At 35.5% G+C, this 21,268-nt stretch overlaps 1 protein-coding gene across 7 annotated transcripts in view; it reads right to left on the bottom strand.

The window, feature by feature from the left end:
- Positions 1-21,268, bottom strand: part of STAG1 (STAG1 cohesin complex component) — a 415,977-nt gene that overhangs the window by 29,957 nt on the left and 364,752 nt on the right. For all 7 annotated transcript variants that reach the window (XM_064587431.1, XM_045903718.3, XM_064587432.1 and 4 more), the window contains 4 exons: positions 13,594-13,686; positions 11,467-11,641; positions 8,813-8,952; positions 5,886-5,987 (listed from right to left, as the gene is read on the bottom strand). In XM_064587431.1, the coding sequence (XP_064443501.1) occupies positions 5,886-5,987; positions 8,813-8,952; positions 11,467-11,641; positions 13,594-13,686 (510 nt within the window). The remainder of the gene's footprint in view (positions 1-5,885; positions 5,988-8,812; positions 8,953-11,466; positions 11,642-13,593; positions 13,687-21,268) is intronic.

The raw sequence follows: 21,268 nt of genomic DNA, 5'->3' as shown, positions 1-21,268 counted from the left end.
CTGGCAGGATATATTCAGAGCACTAAATGAGAAGAATATGCAGCCAAGAATACTATATCCAGCTAGGCTGTCACTGAAAATAGAAGGAGAGATAAAAAGCTTCCAGGACAAACAAAAACTAAAGGAATTTGCAAACACAAAACCAGCTCTACAAGAAACATTGAAAGGGGTCCTCTAAGCAAAGAGAGAGCCAAAAAGTAACATAGACCAGAAAGAACACAGACAATATACAGTAACAGTCACCTTACACGCAATACAATGGCACTAAATTCCTATCTTTCAATAGTTACCCTGAATGTAAATGGGCTAAATGCCCCAATCAAAAGACACAGGCTATCAGACTGGATTAAAAAACAAGCCCCACTGATATGCTGTCTGCAAGAGACTCATTTTAGACCCAAAGACACCCCCAGATTGAAAGTGAGGGGGTGGAAAACCATTTACCATGCTAATGGACATCAAAAAAAAGCTGGGGTGGCAATCCTTGTACCAGACAAATTAGATTTTAAACCAAAGACTATAATAAGAGATGAGGAAGGACACTATATCATACTTAAACGGCCTATCCAACAAGAAGATCTAACATTTGTAAATATCTATGCCCCTAACATGGGAGCAGCCAAGTATATAAGCCAATTAATAACAAAAGCAAAGAAACACATCGACAACAATACAATAATAGTAGGGGACTTTAACACCCCCCTCACTGAAATGGACAGATCATTTAAGCAAAAGAGCAACAAGGAAATAAAGACTATAAATGATACACTGGACCAAATGGACTTCACAGATATATTCAGAACATTCCATCCCAAAGCAACAGAATACACATTCTTCTCTAGTGCCCATGGAACAATCTCCAGAATAGATCACATCCTAGGTCACAAATCAGGTCTCAACCAGTACCAAAAGACTGGGATCATTCCCTCCATATTTCGGACCACAATGCTTTGAAACTAGAACTCAATCACAAGAGGAAAGTCAGAAAGAACTCAAATACATGGAGGCTAAAGAGCATCCTACTTTAAAGAATGAATGGGTCAACGAGGAAATTAAAGAAGAATTAAAAAATTCATGGAAACAAATGAAAATGAAAACACAACTGTTCAAAATCTTTGGGATGCAGCAAAGGCAGTCCTAAGAGGAAAATATATAGCAATACAAGCCTTTCTCAAGAAACAAGAAAGGTCTCAAATACACGACCTAACCCTACACCTAAAGGAGCTGGAGAAAGAAGAGCAAATAAAGCCTAAACCCAGCAGGAGAAGAGAAATAATAAAGATCAGAGCAGAAATCAATGAAATAATAACCAAAAGAACAGTAAAACAGATCAACGAAACTAGGAGCTGGTTCTCTGAAAGAATTAACAAGATTGATTAACACCTGGCCAGACCTATCAAAAAGAAAAGAGAAATGACCCAAATCAATAAAATCATGAATGAAGGAGGAGAGATCACAACCAACACCAAAGAAATACAAACAATTATAAGAACATATTATGAGCAACTATATGTCAGCAGATTAGATAATCTGGAAGAAATGGATGCATTCCTAGAGATGTATCAACTACCAAAACTGAACCAGGAAGAAATAGAAAACCTGAACAGACCTATAACCACTAAGGAAATTGAAGCAGTCATCAAAAATCTCCCAATAAACAAAAGCCCAGGGCCAGGTGGCTTCCCAGGGGAATTCCATCAAATATTTAAAGAAGAATTAATACCTATTCTTCTGAAACTGTTCCAAAAAAATAGAAATAGAAGGAAAACTTCCAAACTTGTTTTATGAAGTCACCATTACCCTGATCCCCAAACCAGACAAAGACCCCATCAAAAAGGAGAATTACAGACTAATATCCTTGATGACCATGGATGCAAAAATTCTCACCAAAATACTAGCCAATAGGATCCAACAGTACATTAAAAGGATTATTCACCACAACCAAGTGGGATTTATCCCTGGACTGCAAGGTTGGTTCAACATTCGCAAATCAATGTGATACAACACATTAACAAAAGAAAGAACAAGAACTCTATGATCCTTTCAATAGATGCAGAAAAAGCATTTGACAAAGTACAGCATCCTTTCTTGATCAAAACTCTTCAGAGTATAGGGATAGAGGGCACATACCTCAATATCATAAAAGCTATCTCTGAAAAACCCACACCGAATATCATTCTCAATGGGGAAAAATTGAGAGCTTTCTCCCTAAGGTCAGGAACACGGCAGGGATGTCCACTATTACCACTACTATTCAACATAGTATTAGAAGTCCTAGCCACAGCAATCAGACAACAAAAAGAAAAGGCATCCAAATTGGCAAAGAAGTCAAACTCTCACTGTTTGCAGATGATATGATACTTTATGTGGAAAACCCAAAAGACTCCACCCCAAAACTGCTAGAACTCATACAGGAATTCAGTGAAGTGGCAGGATATAAAATCAATGCACAGAAGTCAGTGGCATTCCTATACACCAACAAGACAGAAAGAAATTAAGGAATCGATCCCATTTACAACTGCACCCCAAACTGTAAGATACCTAGGAATAAACCTAACCAAAGAGGCGAAGAATCTGTACTCAGAAAACTACAGAATGCTCATGAAAAAAGTTGAGGAAGACACAAAGAAATGGAAAAACGTTCCATGCTCATGGATTGGAAGAACAAATATTGTGAAGATGTCGATGCTACCTAGAGCAATCTACACATTCAATGCAATCCCTATGAAAATACCATCAACTTTTTTCAAAGAAATAGAGCAAATAATCCTAAAATTTGTATGGAACCAGAAAAGACCCCGCATAGCCAGAGGAATGTTGAAAAAGCAAAGCAAAGCTGGTGGCATCACAATTCCGGACCTCAAGCTCTATTACAAAGCTGTCGTTATCAAGACAGTATGGTACTGGCACAAAAACAGACACATAGATCAATGGAACAGAACAGAGAGCCCAGAAATGGACCCTCAACTCTATGGTCAACTCATCTTCAACAAAGCAGGAAAGAATGTCCAATGGCAAAAAGACAGTCTCTTCAACAAATGCTGTTGGGAAAATTGGACAGCTACATGCAGAAGAATGAAACTGGACCATTTCCTTACACCACACACAAAAATAGACTCAAAATGGATGAAAGACCTAAATGTGAAACAGAAGTCCATCAAAATCCTAAAGGAGAACACAGGCAGCAACCTCTTCAACCTCAGCCACAGCAAATTCTCCCTAGACACATCGCCAAAGGCAAGGGAAGCAAGGGCAAAAATGAACTACTGGAACTTCATCAAGATAAAAAGCTTTTTGCAGAGCAAAAGAAACAGTCAATAAAACCAAAAGACAACCGACAGAATGGGAGAAGATATTTGCAAATGACGTATCAGATACAGGGCTAGTATCCAAAATCTATAAAGAACTTATTAAACTCAACACCCAAAGAATAAATGATCCAATCAAGAAATGGGCAGAAGACATGAACAGACATTTCTGCAAAGAAGACATCCAAATGGCCAACAGACACATGAGAAAGTGCTCAACATCGCTCTACTAGTACTTTTTACTACTTACAGTATCATAACTAGAAACAGCAGTTCTTCCAAACATTTTCAAATGAATCCACAGGTAATTATTTATAAATTCTTAAACTTCAAAATGTTTCCAGAGATGGTTGTACACAATTGCCTTAAATTTTAAAATTTACATTTAAATGCAAAGAATATATCTCTGTGCAAAATTCAAGGAATACAAAAATAAGCATTCTCCTTCCTCTTTCCCACTGAATATCATTCTTCTCTCCAAAGGTTATCAATGTTAAAGTTTCAAGGTTTTCTAGACCAGTTTAGACACATTAATGTATTACAGATACGAAACTTTTAACATAAATGATACTGATCTATATAGTTGGTCCTGAAACTTGCTTTTTTCCTTTTTCAAGTTTTTATTTAAAATTCCAGTTAGTTAATGTATGGTGTAATATTAGTTTTAGGTGTAGAATTTAGTGTTTCATCACTTACATACAACACCCAGTGTTCATTACTAGTGCCCTCCTTAATACCCATCACCTGTTTATCCCCCTGCCATCTCCTTTCCAGTAACCCTCAGTTTGTTCTCTATTGTTAAGAGTCTGTTTCCTGGTTTGCCCCGCTTTTTTCCTTTTTTCCCCTATGTTCATCTGTTTTGTTTCTTAAATTCCACATATGAGAGAAATCATATGGTATTTGTCTTTTTCTGACTTATTTCGCTTAGCATAATAATCTCTAGCTCCATTCACGTCGTTGCAAATGGTAAGATTTCATTCCTCCTTAAGCTGAGTAATATTCCATTGTGTGTGTGTGTCACACACACACATATCACATCTTTATCCATTCATCAGTCGATGGGACATTTGGGCTCTTTCCATAATTTGGTTGTTGATAATAATATATAATATATAGAATATAAACACTGGGGTGTATGTATCCCTTTGAATCAGTATTTTTGTATCCTTTGAGTAAACAGAAGTGCAATTTCTGGATCGTAGGGTAGTTCTATTTTTAACTTTGAGGAACCTCCATACTGTTTTCCAGCATGGCTGCACCAGTTTGCGTTCCCACCAACAGTGTAAGAGGGTTCCCCTTTCTCTGAAACGTGCTATTTTTCACTTAATGTTTTGTCTTAAAAATCTTTTAGCTACTTCAGAGTATCACACTTTAATCATTCCTCTGTTGATGGAACATTTAGACTATCTTCAATTTTTCAATATTATAGACGTGCTACAATAAACATCTTTTACGTACATCTTTGTGTGTACCTGCATGTACCAATGTAGATACCTAGCAGCAAAAATAGTGACTTTTAAAAGGAATATCTATCTTCAATTTTGAAATATCCTGCAAAATTATATTTCAAGAAGGCAATGGCAATTTCTTTCACAAGGGACCCTTTTCTCCACATCTTTATCAATCATTGGTATTAACCATCATTTAAATTCATGCTAATCTGCCCATCAGTGATAAATATCTCTTTGTTTCAATTTGTATTTCATTAATTATTAATGAAATTATGCTTTTCATATGGTTATTGGTTTTTAAGATTTCTTCTGAAAAGTGGCTTTTCATATCCTTTGTTCACTTTTCTATGGGATTTATCTTTGTTACTGATTTGTAGGATTTGTTATGTATGACTGAAAATATTTCCCTGAACCTGTCATTTGTTTAAACTTTGTTTAGGGTGCTGGTTGATGTAGAAATGTATTTAAGTTTATATACACATACCTACAGCTCCACCCACCCCCTGAAATCTCTGTATTAATTCAGTAGGCATTTATTAGGGACTCTTATTTATATAACATATGTGACTTTTTTTTTTTTTTAATATTTTATTTATTTATTTGAGAGAGTGAGAGAGAGAGCATGAGCCGGGGGAAGGGAGAAGCATCAGTCGGGGGAAGGGAGAAGCAGACTCCCCGCTGATCAGGGAGCCCGACTCAGGGGTTGATCCCAGGACTCTGGGATCATGACCTGAGCTGGAGGCAGCCGCTTAACTGGCTGAGCTACCCAGGCGCCCCCATATGTGACTTATTTTCTTATTTGAATACTATTTTGCCCTGTCTTCATTAAATATTTTTAAAATATATTTTTATATTTTTCTTTTTAAATGATTACTTTTTAAATGTCTGTTTGGCATTTCATCTGGTCCAAGAGTAGATCACATTAGGATTTCATCTATTTGAAATGTGAACTGTAAGATTATTTTCCAAAAGACATATAACACATCTTTGGACCAGAAAGTATCCATACTAATGTACTGATACAGTGACCTAGTTTAAATGAGGTAAGATATACCTAGTACATACTAAGCACATAAAAGTGTTCAATAACATTAATTCTACTCTTTATCTCTTTCAGATTTCTTACCTGCTGTAAACTGAGAATGAGGGTCTTGGCACACTGAATTTTATCAATCTGCCTGGTCTTACTCAGTGTTTCCTTAATAATATCACCATAGTCATTGTAATACTGTGAGAAAAAGAAAGAAAACACAGCTTTAAAATTACTGAAATTTCATGAGACAAACAGTGGAATGGTAAAAGAAATGGAAAGGGGAGTTCAAGGGTGTTTAATTTTTTCATCTTAAACATAATGAGAGATAAAAGATATTTTCTAAAGTTAAAGGAATATACATTTGATGTTAATTACATAAGATTATGAAATAACTAACGTTAACTGAAAAACTGGGAATTTCAGGAAGAGAGGAAGTGACACAGGTAACCAAAATTCCTTATTCTTTGTAACATGGATTCAATAGACACCACTTAAAAGGTGACAAATCAAGAAATAGAACTCTGGTAGAAACTTCGCAAAGAACTAAAACCAAAACAGTTAAAATTGCTTACCTCTGGGGAGTGGGCCTAAATAACAGGGAAGGGCAGATTAGGGTAACAGACTTTTCATTTAATACTTTTGTACTATGGCATTCTCTGCTCCCCCAACATGTTTATATTTTACTACTGTAATATAAAAAATAAAAACACTGACTTCTTCAATAGTGACTGAGAAAAATTTAATTGCTTTATAATTCAAGTTTTTTTGATACAGGATTTTAAGAATTTTCCTTGTGAGTAGATAATTAAGAAAAGGCTTATTTAAAACCACTAAATCTGGATGTTATTTCTAAGCCAATGCCTAAAAACTTACAACCTATGTGAAGAAGTGAGTGTATTAGCTTGGCAATTGGACTTTCATAATTTTCAAAAAGAAGGGTATGCTTCCATGATGTGAGATGAAAAAATGAGAAAGATATATTAATATACTAAAGTGGTTCAATAGGCAGATCTCCAATAAATTCATATTTGTAATAGTCACATAGGGAATTGGGGCAAAAAGACACATAACTGAGGATATGTAATAAAGAGTAGCAAATAACTATTAAATCCTCTCAAAAAAATTAAAGCTTACAATGAGCAGAGGTGCAAAAATTGCTAAGGATGATAATAAGTTTTGGTTAAGGCTCAATTCTTGAAACCAATATAGTATTGTTAAAGGATGAAAAGGAAAAACCATGGTAAGCTCATATTCATCCATTCAAACTGTTTAGACATTCCTTCAGGAAGCTGTCTTGGGTTTCTTTCACTTAAGTCTCTCTATTCCATGTTTGCTTTGTAATTTGTACATTTATCATTGCAATAATGATGCTGAGGCTTTATGATCTAATGGGAAGAGCTAAGCTTTGAAGCTAGACAAACCTAGAATCATAAATTCCAGTTTTTGCTACTTATAGTAATGTGACCTTTGAAAGTTACATAACCTCTTAGAGCCTTAATTACCTTATCTGTAAATGATGTTATTTCCTACCTCATAGGATGACTGTAATCAACAAACATATGTAAAAGCATTAGAACAGTGTCTAAAATATAAATGGCACAGAACACAGACAACCACTATTACCATGCTACATTATGTTATGCTTGCATTTCAGTTTCTCTATTAATCTGTAAGTTCCTTGGTGCAGAAATCATGTTTTACTTAAATCTCTATCAGCACAGTGCTCATACTGCAGTTGTTCAGCAAAATATGATGAATTAGTTACTATGTCATAGCTAGAACTGGACCATAACTAAACATGGATAAAGACACAAATGGATCAATGGCACACACAATATTCTGAACATGGGCAAAACAAAACACTATCTGTGACAGGAGAACAAGGCAAAAATACATAAACTGAGAAGTGTGCCTATCATAAAGACTTCTGTGTGTCAAAAACAAAATGGAGCTTAAGGAAAGCAGAGCAAACAGCCAGAAAGGTGAGTACCTATCAAAATCCTGCCATATAAAGAATGGTTTAAAACCTTTCAACATCTCCTTACCTCCCTCAGGAAAAAAATCCAGGCTTCTCACACAGCATTTGGTTACTAGTGACACTTTTTAAAATCTTACCTCTGGCTCCCTTCTCATAAGCAATCTATGTTGCTACATCAAATGACCTGCATTTCCCCCAAATAATTCACATTCTTTTGTATCTTTGTACATGAAGTTCAATCTACCCCAAGTCCTCCTGCTACTTCTTTGCTTACTAATTTATGTTTATCATCTTAGACTTAGTTCAGAAGTCACTACTAAGAAGTTTCCATTAACCCTCATATTTCTTTAGAGTTGGGTGTCTGTTTCATATATTTCCAAAAACCCCTATACATACCTCTATTATACTATATAATGCAATTGTCTAAATGTTGACAGTCTTCAGCTTTAGACTACTTTAGAGCAAGAATTTTACTTTATTATTAAAGAATTATTTATTTGAGAGAGAGAGCTCACAAGTAGGGGGAGGGGCAGAGGGAGAGAATTTTCAAGCAGATTCCCTGCCAAGCACGGGGTTTGACCCCAGGACCCAAGAGATCATGACCTGAGACGAAACTAAGATTTGGACACTTAACTGACTGCACCACCCAGGTGCCCCTAGAGCAGGATTTAAAAAAATATTTGTAACTTTAGTGCCTGGCAGGTGGCATGGTACATAGTATGCATACTTACAAAAATGTCTTAAAGAGATGTCATAAGAGAGATTAGGTTTCTTCCATGTTGATCAAGAGAGTCTATATATCTCATGAAAATAAGGTGTTCTTTCAATAAATGTGAGGATCTCCTACTTTATGGGGTTGATACAATGGTATAGATTGAGAAAAGTTTATACTTCTATAAAAGAGAGAAACCTTAAATATATCAGAAAATCATGAACAATATATGGTTACCTGGCAATTTAGCTTCTGTTATCTTTTCATTTTTAAGTGCAAATTTCTCTGCCACTTAGATGGAAGGAAAAAAATAAGACTATGAAACTATACCTTCATGTAGTGTTTAAAGATGTCTGCAGCTGCATGCATGTCAACAATATCATAAATGATAAGTTTGCTGAAGGCAGCAAGTAGATTCCTTCTTTTATGTAAGGCCTCAATTTTATTAGCTTCATCTTCTTCATCACCCTCTACCACAGAAAATAAATTGGTTATGAACTTTGGCCCTTTATCCAAGGTAAAACAATGTAGACAATCTGTATAATCAAACACCAACTTATAACTTTACAAATAGTACAATTCAGTTTTGGGTGAAACTGTTAGTTACACTGATTATTTTAGGGTGCTATATTTAGTTATATGCTTATTAAATGTTTAGTAGTTACCAAGGTTCCTATCTTCTAGGAAACTGTCATAGCAAAGATTAAGATAAGCAAACCATACATAAATTTTTTCTGATATTTTTATCATAATACTCTTGTCTGTTTACCTTAAAAATGCCATCTCTTCTCATTTCAATATTCTTTACATGCTATTAGCTATATTTCAACAGAGAAGAAATTTCTGGAAATTTTAAAGATATAGGGAAAAGTTTTCTTTTAGAAAGAAATATGTGGGGAGTAATGGAAATATATGGAGATGTTAGGTTTCAGTGCTTGTCTTAAACATGGTTACATTATCAGCATGAAATATATTTTGCAAACCATTTATGCTCATATACATTTTCTTCTTTTTTTCCTTTAAAGATTTCACTTACTTATTTGACAGACAGAGACACAGTGAGAGAGGGAACACAAGCAGGGGGAGTGGGAGAGGGAGAAGCAGGCTTCCTGCGGAGCAGGGAGCCCGATGCGGGGCTCGATCCCAGGACCCTGGGATCATGACCTGAGCCGAAGGCAGACGCTTAACGACTGAGCCACCCAGGCGCCCCACATTTTCTTTTTTTAAATGTAGGCTCCACGCCCAGTGTGGAGCCCAACATGGGGCTTTAACTCACAATCTTGAGATCAAGACCTAACCTAAGCTGAAATCAAGAGTCGGACGCTTAACTGACTGAGTCACCCAGGCGCCTCTATACATATACAATTTTTTAAACAAAGCTTGCTACTAAATACTTTCAAAACGAGTAATATTTCTTTCTCAGTTTTTTAATTCTCAGGCCCCATTGGCTTGTCTTTTTTTAATCCTAGAAAAAATTTCTTCACAAGGCTCCAGATGTTGACACATTTGTTTTAGGCTCTGTACTGACTCTCTCATGTCTTGGCCTGCCTATGTGTGTATTACATATATACAAAAAATGAAAGAACTTATTCAACTTCTCTCTTTCCTTTCTACTAATTGGTCTTGCTGTGAAGCACCACTGCTTTGAGAAGTTGGAAATCTTTTTGCTTAAGACAAGTAATAAGTAAATTTTATCTCCTAGGATTAAAATGGACTCTAAATACAGACTTTGTTTTACAATTTAGTATTTTCTAAAATGTTCTGTTAAGTAAAAAACACTCTAATAGCACCAAATAGATCCACGGATCAGATATGCTACAGACCTTAAATCATCTATTTCATATATAACCTATCCAATACTTATTATAATTATTTATATTGGTCTAATTATGCTACACATTATCATTATGCAGGTTGAGCACAATTTTGACTGGTGAGGTTTTTTTTTAAGATTTTATTTATTTATTTGAGAGAGAGAGACAAAGATAAGAGTGACAGATAGCGAGAGAGAGCACAAGTGAGGAGAAGAGGGAAAAGCTTACGCTTTTGTAAAAGCAGGGAGCCTGACACAGGGCTCAATCCCAGGACCCTTTAGGGGCTTTCCTTTAGAGAAATTGTGAACCTGGACACAGTTCAATTAGAAACACATCTATCCTACATATATATTTTACACATGTGGGGAATGACAAATGTACACAATTATCCATTATAGCATAATATACAATAGAAGATTGGAAATGAGCCAACATCAATTAATAGGAGATGGATAACATAAAATATGCTATAAACAATGAAATACTTCGTATCTGTTGAAAAAGAATAAAGCTCTATATGTAGTGATAGGGAAAGACCTGTAAAGGTACTATTCTGAAGGAGGGAGATTTCACTGTGTACATTTTTATTCTTGTTGGTTTCTGAACTACATGCATGTATTAACTTTATTTGTATTTTGAGAGAGAGAGAAAGAGAGAAAGAGAGCATGTGAGAGTGAGGGGAGGGGCAGAGGGGGAGAGAGAGAATCTTAAGCAGGCTCCTTGCCTAGCATGGAGCCTGATGCGCTGCTCGATCTCACGACCCTGGGATCATGATCTGGGCCAAAAGCAAGAGTCAGACACTTAACCAACTGAGCAATCCAGGCCCCCCATTACTCTTTTTTTAAAATTCTACTACTTTTTAGGACTGAATTTGAATTATTTCATAATATCTTTTGGGGTTGGTAAAAAAAAAAAGAAAAGAAAAGATCAACATTGGGGCACCTGGGTGGCTCAGTCAGTTAAGCGTCTGCCTTCAGCTCAGGTCATGATCCCAGGGTCCTGGGACTGAGCCCTGTGTTGGACTCTCAGCTCATCGGGGAGCCTGCTTATCTATTTCTCCTTCTATACCCCCCACCCCCACTCATGCTGTCTCTCTCTCCCTCTCAAATAAATAAAATCTTTAAAAAAAATTAAAAAAGATCAAATTGACAAAATAATAGCCACAAATACCCATGCTCTGGTTCTCCTCATCTTGGTCAATGAAAACATGATCCATCACAAAACTGAGGAGTTCAGACTGGAGTCCAGTATCTGGATTAAACACCAAAGGCTGAAGGCCTTCCCTGCCACCTGTCATTAATTGGTGGCTAAATATCATCAGAAGATCACAGAGTAACATGAATGCCTGCAATGCAAAGGGAATTCATCAGTAATATATAACTACAACTACAGATCAATGTTAATGAAAACATACTAAATTAAATGCACTTCAATAACAATACCATAACACAAATTGAGTATTTAAATTTCAACTATTTAGTTTTAATTTCCAAACTTAATGAAATTACTTTTTCTCATTAAATACTAGTTCCATTTAAGACTTTCCCCCCCTAAATATAATCTATTTCTTTTACTTGGCTGTGTTAATTCAAAACAATTGACTAAGAGATTTTGACTTGAACTTAAAAAAATGACTTAAGGCCAATTCTGGAAATACGAAATTAATGTAATAAATTATGACAGAGGTTAGAAATCAATTATATACTGCTTAACTAAATTTAGAAGCATAAATCTTAAGGTAAACTGTATTATCCAACAAATTACAATGCAGTACTCTAAACCTTAAAGCTATTATTTAGGATTCTTCTTTAAAAAATCTAATGCAAAAAAAAAAATCCCTAACAATAGATTTAAAATTGAATTTAAGACCATTCACATAAAAATCAGTATCTGAAAGCTTGCCAACAAATTTAATCACAGGAACTTTCAATACATTTCCCTAAAGAGAAAGTATTATAGTTATTCTTGTCAAATTTGCCCTATTTAATGGATACTATGAAATAAGCCCGTGTCAATAGTTTACTGTAACTGAATGATTTTGCTGTGGGATAACTGAGGGCTCTCATAACTCAAAACAATTCACTTACCCCCTTCTAAATATTTATTTCTATGGGAAAACATTATTTTGGTATGTATTTGGAGATGGCTGTATACTTGGCTGTCCACCTCCAGCAAGAATCATGGCAGTTCATTCTCTGACTACACAATCATGAACTACATAAATATATTTAGAAAGAGCCATTTGAAAAGGGGAGGATAAAGAGAATCCAGGGGGAAATATATCTATTTTTTATTCAGGCCATAGTTTTAGATATCACCAGTGATGACGTAGAAACAATGAATTTTTGGTTTAAATGCCCTGAGCCAGGTACTTTTAGATAGCACTGATAGGGTTCAGAAGGTTTAGAGAATAAGGTTTAGGGAAGACCATCTCTGTTCCCACTTTAAGTTAGATGCTGATAACTTTAATAGACAACTGTGATAACCTACTTGTAAGAAGAGATAGCAAAGGGTAAGTACTATAGTACTCTTTAACTAGACTAGGTATTTTCTAGCCCAACATTATGATAAAAAAAAACAAAACAGTATGGAAAAAAGTATCCTGTTTTATATAATAGTACCTGAACTAAAATAAAAGTACTTCCCAATAGAATAATATAATTAAACAGTTTACAAAATCACCTCATGGAAATGGTATTGCCTTGGGCTATGCTGCCCCTACCCAAGGAGTGAGAAGTCTGTTGAACCAATGTGATATACCCACCTGCACCCCTACTCTTCAGGGACTATGCAGGGACTCAGGGATTCCTTGCCCTAAGAGACCTGATTCTGCTACCAAAGGCTGCACAGGTCTCTTCCCTAGGCATACTGTATCACCTGTGTGCATACTCCTAGGTCCCAGGGCGGATGTTTAAGGCAATAATGTTGACAGAGTTTGGACATGTGGGCTGGAGTGTTTATGTGTGTGTGAGAAGTTCTTCCTGGTGTGATGAGAAGAGGGTGGACCACAGGCCAGCTCCCCAACCCTCTCAGTTTTAGGACAGAATTCTTAGGAATCAGGAATTATGGAACCAGGTCATCATGACAGTGTATTTGTCTAGGTAAAAAGACCTATAACAAGTTAGTTAACTCGCCTTTTTAAGTTAAATATTCAGACATCCATACTCTTGTCCCAGGTTCCATAAATGTTAGGGATAGATCTGTATGCTAAGAACTGCCATAAAAAATTACCTCTTATTGTTCTTCAGTATATTTAGTAATTTTTTTATTGAGAGCTCTTAACTGATAATTTCTTACCTGTTCCTTCACTGGAGTATTAACATTAGATAGGCACTGTTGGCAAACAGCCAGAAAGGATTTCACTGTTTTCCTCAATACCAACAAATCCTCCTGTAAGACACATTCAAATTTGTAAACATGAATTACAATATCCTAGAAAACTAATCCAAAAGAAAAAAATAAATGGAAAATAGCCAATTGGTTTATTGTTAAGGAAATTCATAAATCCAAACTTATTTTTAGGAATCAAATTATATAGTTATTTCCTAGTTATCCTAATGGAAAGGGCAGCAAAACTGGTAATCCCAAACACTCAATTCTATTTAGCTATGGAATGCTCAGTATGATTTCCTCCATAAATATGGTTTACTTGGGTTGATATTAAAATTATTAATCTTCCTAAATAAATGCTAGTTGGTAATAAGATGAGGGAGCACAGCAGCACACTGAAAAAAATCAATTAAGCAACAAGTATGTCCTGAATTTCTCCCATATTCTCAGTACTCTGCAAAATGTCAAGGGAAGAAAAATAATTTTAAGACTGTGTCCATGCCCTCAAAGAGTTAACATCCTAGCAGGGAATTAGACCAATCAGAGTATTAAGTGTTCAAATTTTTTTGTATTAACTCTAACTGTAGCAGAGAAAGCTGAGCTGGAGGGACCTTCATAATAGGATGGTCTTTAATTTAAAATTGAATGAGTGAACAGGATTTAACTTGATGGTCATGTGACATTCAATTTGAAACATTTGAAAAGTATAAAAGAAAATTTAAATTTATCAAGCACCTAAATGTGTCAGACACTGGTTTGAGGGTGTGTTGCCACATACTTTAATATTTATATCGATTAGAAGTAGTCATTGTTAGCAGGGGTTTGAAACCAGGACTGTCTGATATCAGATTCTCACTGATAGACACATGAAGATAATTCAGTATTACATCGATATTTAAAATAGTAAGGAAGAGTTATTAAATTAGCAAAGGCTGATGATGTAGAAATCACTTTTAAAAAGTACTCTATTAAACTAAAGTTCTTGAAGCTACTTTTTTTTGTACAGGTAACAGTACTTACTCCTTTTTGGGATCTTCACATCCCAAATAAAGATAAACTTAAAAAATTATACACATTTCCTTTTGCTAACATGAATGTAGTATTTGGAAGAAAGAATAAGCTCTTTGTACAGGACAGTAAAAAGAACAGTCTCAAAAACTTTTATTGTTCCTGCAGATGAACATCCAATAACCAAAACTCAACGTTCTTTGACCTTCTCTAATTTCAAAGATTCATTATACATTAGGGGAAACAGACACGAGAACAGGCAGCTGCAATAGAATATAAGGAGCACTATGTTGGAAAGCCTAATCCAGAGTCAAAAGTAGTCACAAAGGGTTTCCAAAGAAGATAACATGTAAGCTGAGTTTTGAACAACAACTAAAAATTATCTAGCTATAGGAAAAGGTATCCCAGAGGGCACAAAATGTTGAAAAGCCTGAACGTGCTTTTGAGAGGTTGTTAATTTATTGTAGCTGGGGCACAAATAGGGAGGAGAGAGCAAGAGAGAAAGCTGAAGAGGAAAACAGGATCCATTTCCATTTAAATGGAAGATCATTTAAAATTCCATGTTAAATCACCTGGATATTATCCTAATGGAAATAAAGAACTACTGAAGAAGCATATTTATCAGGAGAGTGCTAAAATTTTGTTTTCAAGAATCATATTCTAAGCCGATGGAGAATGATGTGAATAGGGAGGCTAGTTAATGGTAAATACAATCTTCTGCTGAATGCTTATTATATACCCAGTACTGTGTTCTATGGGCCATAAATTTAAATTTCACAATCACTGTATGAAGTAAGTGTTAATATTCCTTTTCTACAGATGAGGAAACTGAACTTCAGAACACCCATACATTCTGGGTGATAGAGTACGGATCCAAATATGGGGTTATCTGACTCTTCTGACTCTAAAGTCCATGCTCTTACTCATTATTCTGTTTCCTTACAGAAGGAAAACAAAGGCCATGGGGATAATTTAGAATGCGGGCCTGAAAATAAAATGTTGGCAATAAAGATGTGAATAGACTGAAGAGAAATTAAAGCAGCAGCACAGAATTTACGAACTAATCAGAATGGGGGCTGTTGATTAATCCTAAATTTTTAGGTAGTCACCTACTAGGTGCATGACGGTGTAAATCACTGAAATAGTTAACACACAAAAAAATGCTAACATAGCAGTTCAATTTTGGAGATGATGATCTGAGATTCCTGAAAAATATCCTACTGGAGATGTTTAGTAGGCAGTTCAATATGGGAGTTCAAAGCCCATGGGAAAGAATTTGAGCAAGAATAAATATCTGGGAGCCCTCGGCATTTAGATGGCAATAGAAGAGATGGAAGTAAATGAGATTACTCAAGGAGGATATGCAGAGAAGGGGGACAAAGTATCTTGGGGAACACCAATATATAACGGATGGCTAAGAAAGAAGAGCATATCAAGAAATCTAAGAAATGGTCTGAGTAGGAAAACCAGAAGAATATGGCATCTTCTGGAAAGAAAACATTAAAAAATGTTGAGGAAAAAAAATTAAAAAATGGTTGTAATAATTTAACAATTGACAAATGCCACAAGAGAAAAGACAAACTAAAAAAAAAAGTAGAAAAAAAAAAGAAAAAAAATAGACAAAGTATCCCATATAAAGCAATGATAAGGTTGTGAGTGACCTTGGGAGAACACTTTTAATGGAATAAAAGGGATGAAGTCAGACTGCAGTGGTTCAAAGGAAGAAAAAGAAGAAGGCAACTCTTTCAAAAAAGTTTGTCAAGAGTCAAAAAAATAAGATGGCTTCTAGAGAGGTCTTGTGGGACTGATGGAGGATTTTTTTGGGGGGGTCTTGTTGATACTTTTTTTTTTTAAGATTTTATTTATCTGAGATAGAGCAAGAGAGAGTGAACATGAGCTGGGAGGCAGGCAGAGGGAGAAGGAGAAACAGACTCCCCACTGAGCAGAGAGCTAGATGCCACCTGATCACAGGACCCTGGGATCATGACCTGAGTGAAGGCAGACGCTTAACCCACTGAGCCTATCCAGGTGCCCCTGTTGATCTTTTTAATAGAAAAATTTTGAGTATGTTTTCTGAATGAATAACTGAAAGAAAAACAAAAAGCAAGCCAGGCTACTGACTAGCTATGTGACCTTAGAAAACTTATTTTATGTCTCAGGATTACAGAGCTTAAAAATCTGTAACTGAATCTGAACTATGAGGTTCTATGGCATTCTGTGATTCTGTTGAATTAAATCCTAGGCATTCAGATGAGAAGAGATAGGTGCTAACTGGTAAACCTCCTAGTATTCAAAGGATGAATGTTCACTGTTCCCTTGCTAGTACCTAGAATAGTGTTTGGCACATGGCAGGTGTTTAATAAATATTTACTGAATGAAATGCAAGTATAAATAATACAGATGATACTACAATCCTAGGGTCAAATGTGTCATGTGTTCATTTTAAACTATGAACAGAAGTTTTAAAAAATGATGCTAGGAGGTATTAATGCCCCTTTACTTCCTTAAATTTCTTGGTTAGTGTGCAAAGAAGCAGTCTAGGGAATCAGCTATCTTTGGAGTTGGAGGCAAAGTATTCCTTTAAAGGTCAATCATAAAGCAGATATGTCTATGTAAAATGATAACTTGCCAATTCATTTGAAGAGTTGTAAATTTAACATTGCAACTAAGTAAGCAACCTACCGATGACTAATCAGAACTATTTTAAGAAGAAACTGGAAATGGGAAGCAACCAAGAAAATGGAAGCTAAAGGCCTTTAGCAGTGAAGTTTGGACTAGATTTGGATGCAACTTAAATATTATTTGAGTGCTCAAGAAAGTTAATTTTATTGTAGTCAATTAGATTCCATTAGAAGAAATAAACACCAACAGGTTTAGGTAAAAGTGCAGAGATACTGTATATTTTAACTAATCTTATATGGCAAATCCCTTTAAACAGCTGGGAATAGAATTTAGGTTCTTGTGGATTTCAGAATATAGTACTTTTATTCACTCTACAATTTCCCACTTTATTATGTGGGCATCTTACTATATTTCATTTGATTTAAATAGTTAGAATAATTCCCAAGACTGTGATTGTGCTCAAGTTAAGGCAGGCAGCCACTATTGGGATACATGGTAGTAAATATCTTTAGAAATTTTCCAGATGTTAAATCAAAATTTTAAAAGAGGTTCAGGGTTTGCCAGTTTAAAACTCCAGTATTAAGGTAAGTTTCATAGAGTGGGCTTTGTTCTTAATGTCCTTTGAAAAACAATAATAGATGATATTCAAAAGGATAAGAAAAAGTAAGAAAAAGAAATATAAAAACATTTTAAATAGGGCCAATAATAAGAACTTAGTTTAAACTACTAAAGTTAGCACATTTACTTGAACTCTTAAAATATAAACCATTGGCTGTTTTAAAATTTGAGGAAAGTTGTTACATTCCATATATTCTGGAATGAAAAGCTTTCTTTCCTACTGTAATAGCTGTAGTCATTATGAAAAAAATTAAATATGCTTAACTTACATTGAATAAACAGGAACATTTTTATATGTAGCTTTTTTTCTGGGCTAGAATTCAATAATAATAAAGTTAACATTTACTGGCACTTACCGTGTACCAGGCACTACTCTAAGCTTTTCGTGAATTAACTCAACTAATCCTCATAACTGTGATGGGTACTGATATTATTATCACTCTCCTATTTTACATACGAAGAAATAGGCACAGAGATGTTAAATGCAGCTTAACCATTTTGCTATAATGATCTTTTCTATAAAGTGAGAAAATTAATATGTTGAGGAAATAGACATTATGGAGATAAGAAATTTGAAACTCAAATTAAATATATATATATATATGAACAAAAAAGCTAGTGAACCCAATGGACACTGAAACTGAAAAACAAGCTAAGAACAAGATATGCTGATTATCTAGACTGCAATTTTAAGAAACTAGAATGTTTAGGGAGTACCTCTACAGCTCTGAACACTTATTTTACTTATAAATCCCCTTTCTAGCCAGAGTACCTGAATTACAGAGGTGAGAACTAAAGACACAGAGCGAAAAGAAGAGTAATCTACTACTCTCTCTTAGGCCAGTATAAGCTATATATGAACTAACTATATGGTACTTCTTTTCAAATGCTTTTTCCTAAATGAAACCAGTGTTTTCTCTTCTTTTCAGAAAGCAGCTTGGCATCATGAACACTTTTCCCAAGTAGCTATGGAAAGGAATTCAAATGGGTCAGGTGATAAGATTTTCCTGAGATTTAAGTTATAATATCTTTGGGTTAGATTCTTTTGTATCCGTTTTGGAAGTTGTTTCACTAGCCTGGCCAAAGTTTTTTGCTTCTTCTGTTTTTCTTCCTGGTAGATCTACTGAAACCAAGAACTTCAAGGAATTAAGATGTTTTACACCTGGTTGGCAAAATCTCAACAATGAAAAACTCTGAATAAGGCTGGCATAATTAAGATGGTGAATTTATCATATAAGCCATATCTGAAAGACGTTTTCTCAAAGGCACAAAGGCTCAAAGCTGACTTACTCTAACCTCTTAAGAAGAAAAACAGATCTTAAATGTAGACTGCCCCTTAAGAACCGCCCCTTAAGAACCAAGTATCTCAATATGACTATAATCAGTGAAGAAAGGTCAGAGTTTAGTTCCTACACACACAAATATAGTAGCTAATGTAGGTCTGAGATACAGCATGGCAGATTTTGTCCTCCCTCTGTATTTTAGAATAATGAGGGAAGTCAAGTTTCTTACTTTGGTCCTAACAGTCACTATGCCCCCCCTGTACTTCTGACTTCTCCTTTAGCTTCCTTCATCTTTGTACATTTTTATTATGTATCACATTATGTATCTAGAGAAAGACAAAATTTAGCTGTCTTTTTATCTACAGTTATGAAATACCATTAAGATAATCACAGCCAGAGACTGAAGCCATGGGAAAACTAATAGTATATACATAAAACTAGTTTAACATTATCTGGCAAATATACATTTTAAGAATGGGCAGGAATAGAACAGAAATGTTGTAAAATAAGGACCAAGACCAGGTCAAAGATGTTAGAATATGAAAATAAAGCCTGTGAAGAATTAGTGATCAACTTTCATGATAAAGAAAGGGCACAAAACTAGTTACCCAGAATAGACAAATAGGATTATTGACAAAGCCTGGTAAACAAGAGCAAGGGGTTACACCTTGTGAGGCCAGGGACTGGCAAACTTTTTGTGTAAAGAGTCAGACAGTAATATTTTAGGCTTCATGGGTCATACAGTCTCTGTCCCAACTACTCTGTCATTGTAGTATAAAAGCAGCCCTAGATAGTACATGAATGAATGAGCATGGCTGTGTTCCATTAAAACTTTATTATAAAGGGGCACCTGAGTGGCTCAGTTGTTAAGTATCTGCCTTCGGCTCAGGTCACGATCCCAGAGTTCTGGGATCGAGCCCCACATCGGGCTCCCTGCTCAGCCGGAAGCCTGCTTCTCCCCCCTGCTTGTGTTCCTTCTCTCGCTACGTCTCTCTCTGTCAAATAAATAAATAAAATCTTAAAAAAAAAAAAACTTTATTATAAAAACAGGGGTCAGGCCAGATTTGGTCCATAAGCTATAGTGTGCCCAGTCTATACTGGGCTTTATAAAGCTCTTTGGAGCATAAACTGTGTTATGTTTACCTGTACTTAGCACCATTACTAACACATAATGAGGCTCATTATATTATTTTTCAGCCCAACTAAGTCATTGTCCACATTAAATATGATAAAAACAAATGGAACTAAATTCATTCACTTGGGACACATCAGTGAGCAAAAGACATAGTAAAAAGCATCACCACTGTGATGGGGTAAATCCTATGTAATACCTTAAAAATTGCTTTCTTGTATGAATCACTGCTACTAGCCTCTCTTTTGGGGGGTGGGTATGCCACTTTTGTGAATACACATTAAAATAACTATTGAGGGGCACCTGGGTGGCTCAGTCGTTAAGCATCTGCCTTCAGCTCAGGTCATGATCCCAGGGTCCTGGGATGGAGCCCTGCATTGGGGGGAAGCCTCCTTTTCCCTTTCCCGCTACCCCTGCTTGTGTTCCCTCTCTTGCTGTCTCTTTCTCTGTCAAATAAATAAATAAAATCTTAAAAAAAAATAAAATAACTACTGAATATTTAAACCCCAAATGTAATGCCTGGTTTTCAATGTTGTTGCTGTTTTTGGTAATTTGAATCCCCAACTGCTGACTCCTGCCTTTGCCTCAGACTAATCTACTTATGATCCAGGAACCCTTAAGCTGCCTACTATAATTCCAAAGCACCTGCCTTATTTTCTATAGTGTACAAAGATGAAGGAAGCTAAAGGAGGAGTCAGAAGGGTAGGGGAAAAGTAGTAGCTGTTAGGACTAAATTGAGAGGCTTGAATTCCCGAATTATTCCAAGATACAGATAGAGAACAAAAATCTACCATGCTCTTTCTCAAATCTACACTAGCTATTGAGCATGTTTACATACTCCCACAGCCTTAGATAACAGTTCATTTAGTATCAGTTCTTCGTTTGGAAAGGGGAGATTAGAAGAGCATAGACTAGGACTTCAATTTAATGCCATCAAAACAACAGTTGTTGCCTGCTAAAACATTTCCTTCAATTCAAT

The sequence above is a fragment of the Mirounga angustirostris genome, unplaced genomic scaffold (genome assembly GCF_029215605.1).
Source record: "Mirounga angustirostris isolate CCGP_5_RB_7025 unplaced genomic scaffold, mMirAng1.0.hap1 SCAF_1, whole genome shotgun sequence".
Lineage (NCBI taxonomy): Eukaryota > Metazoa > Chordata > Mammalia > Carnivora > Phocidae > Mirounga > Mirounga angustirostris.
Note: the sequence above shows the minus strand (reverse complement) of the source record. Positions and strands in the feature narration are given on the sequence as shown.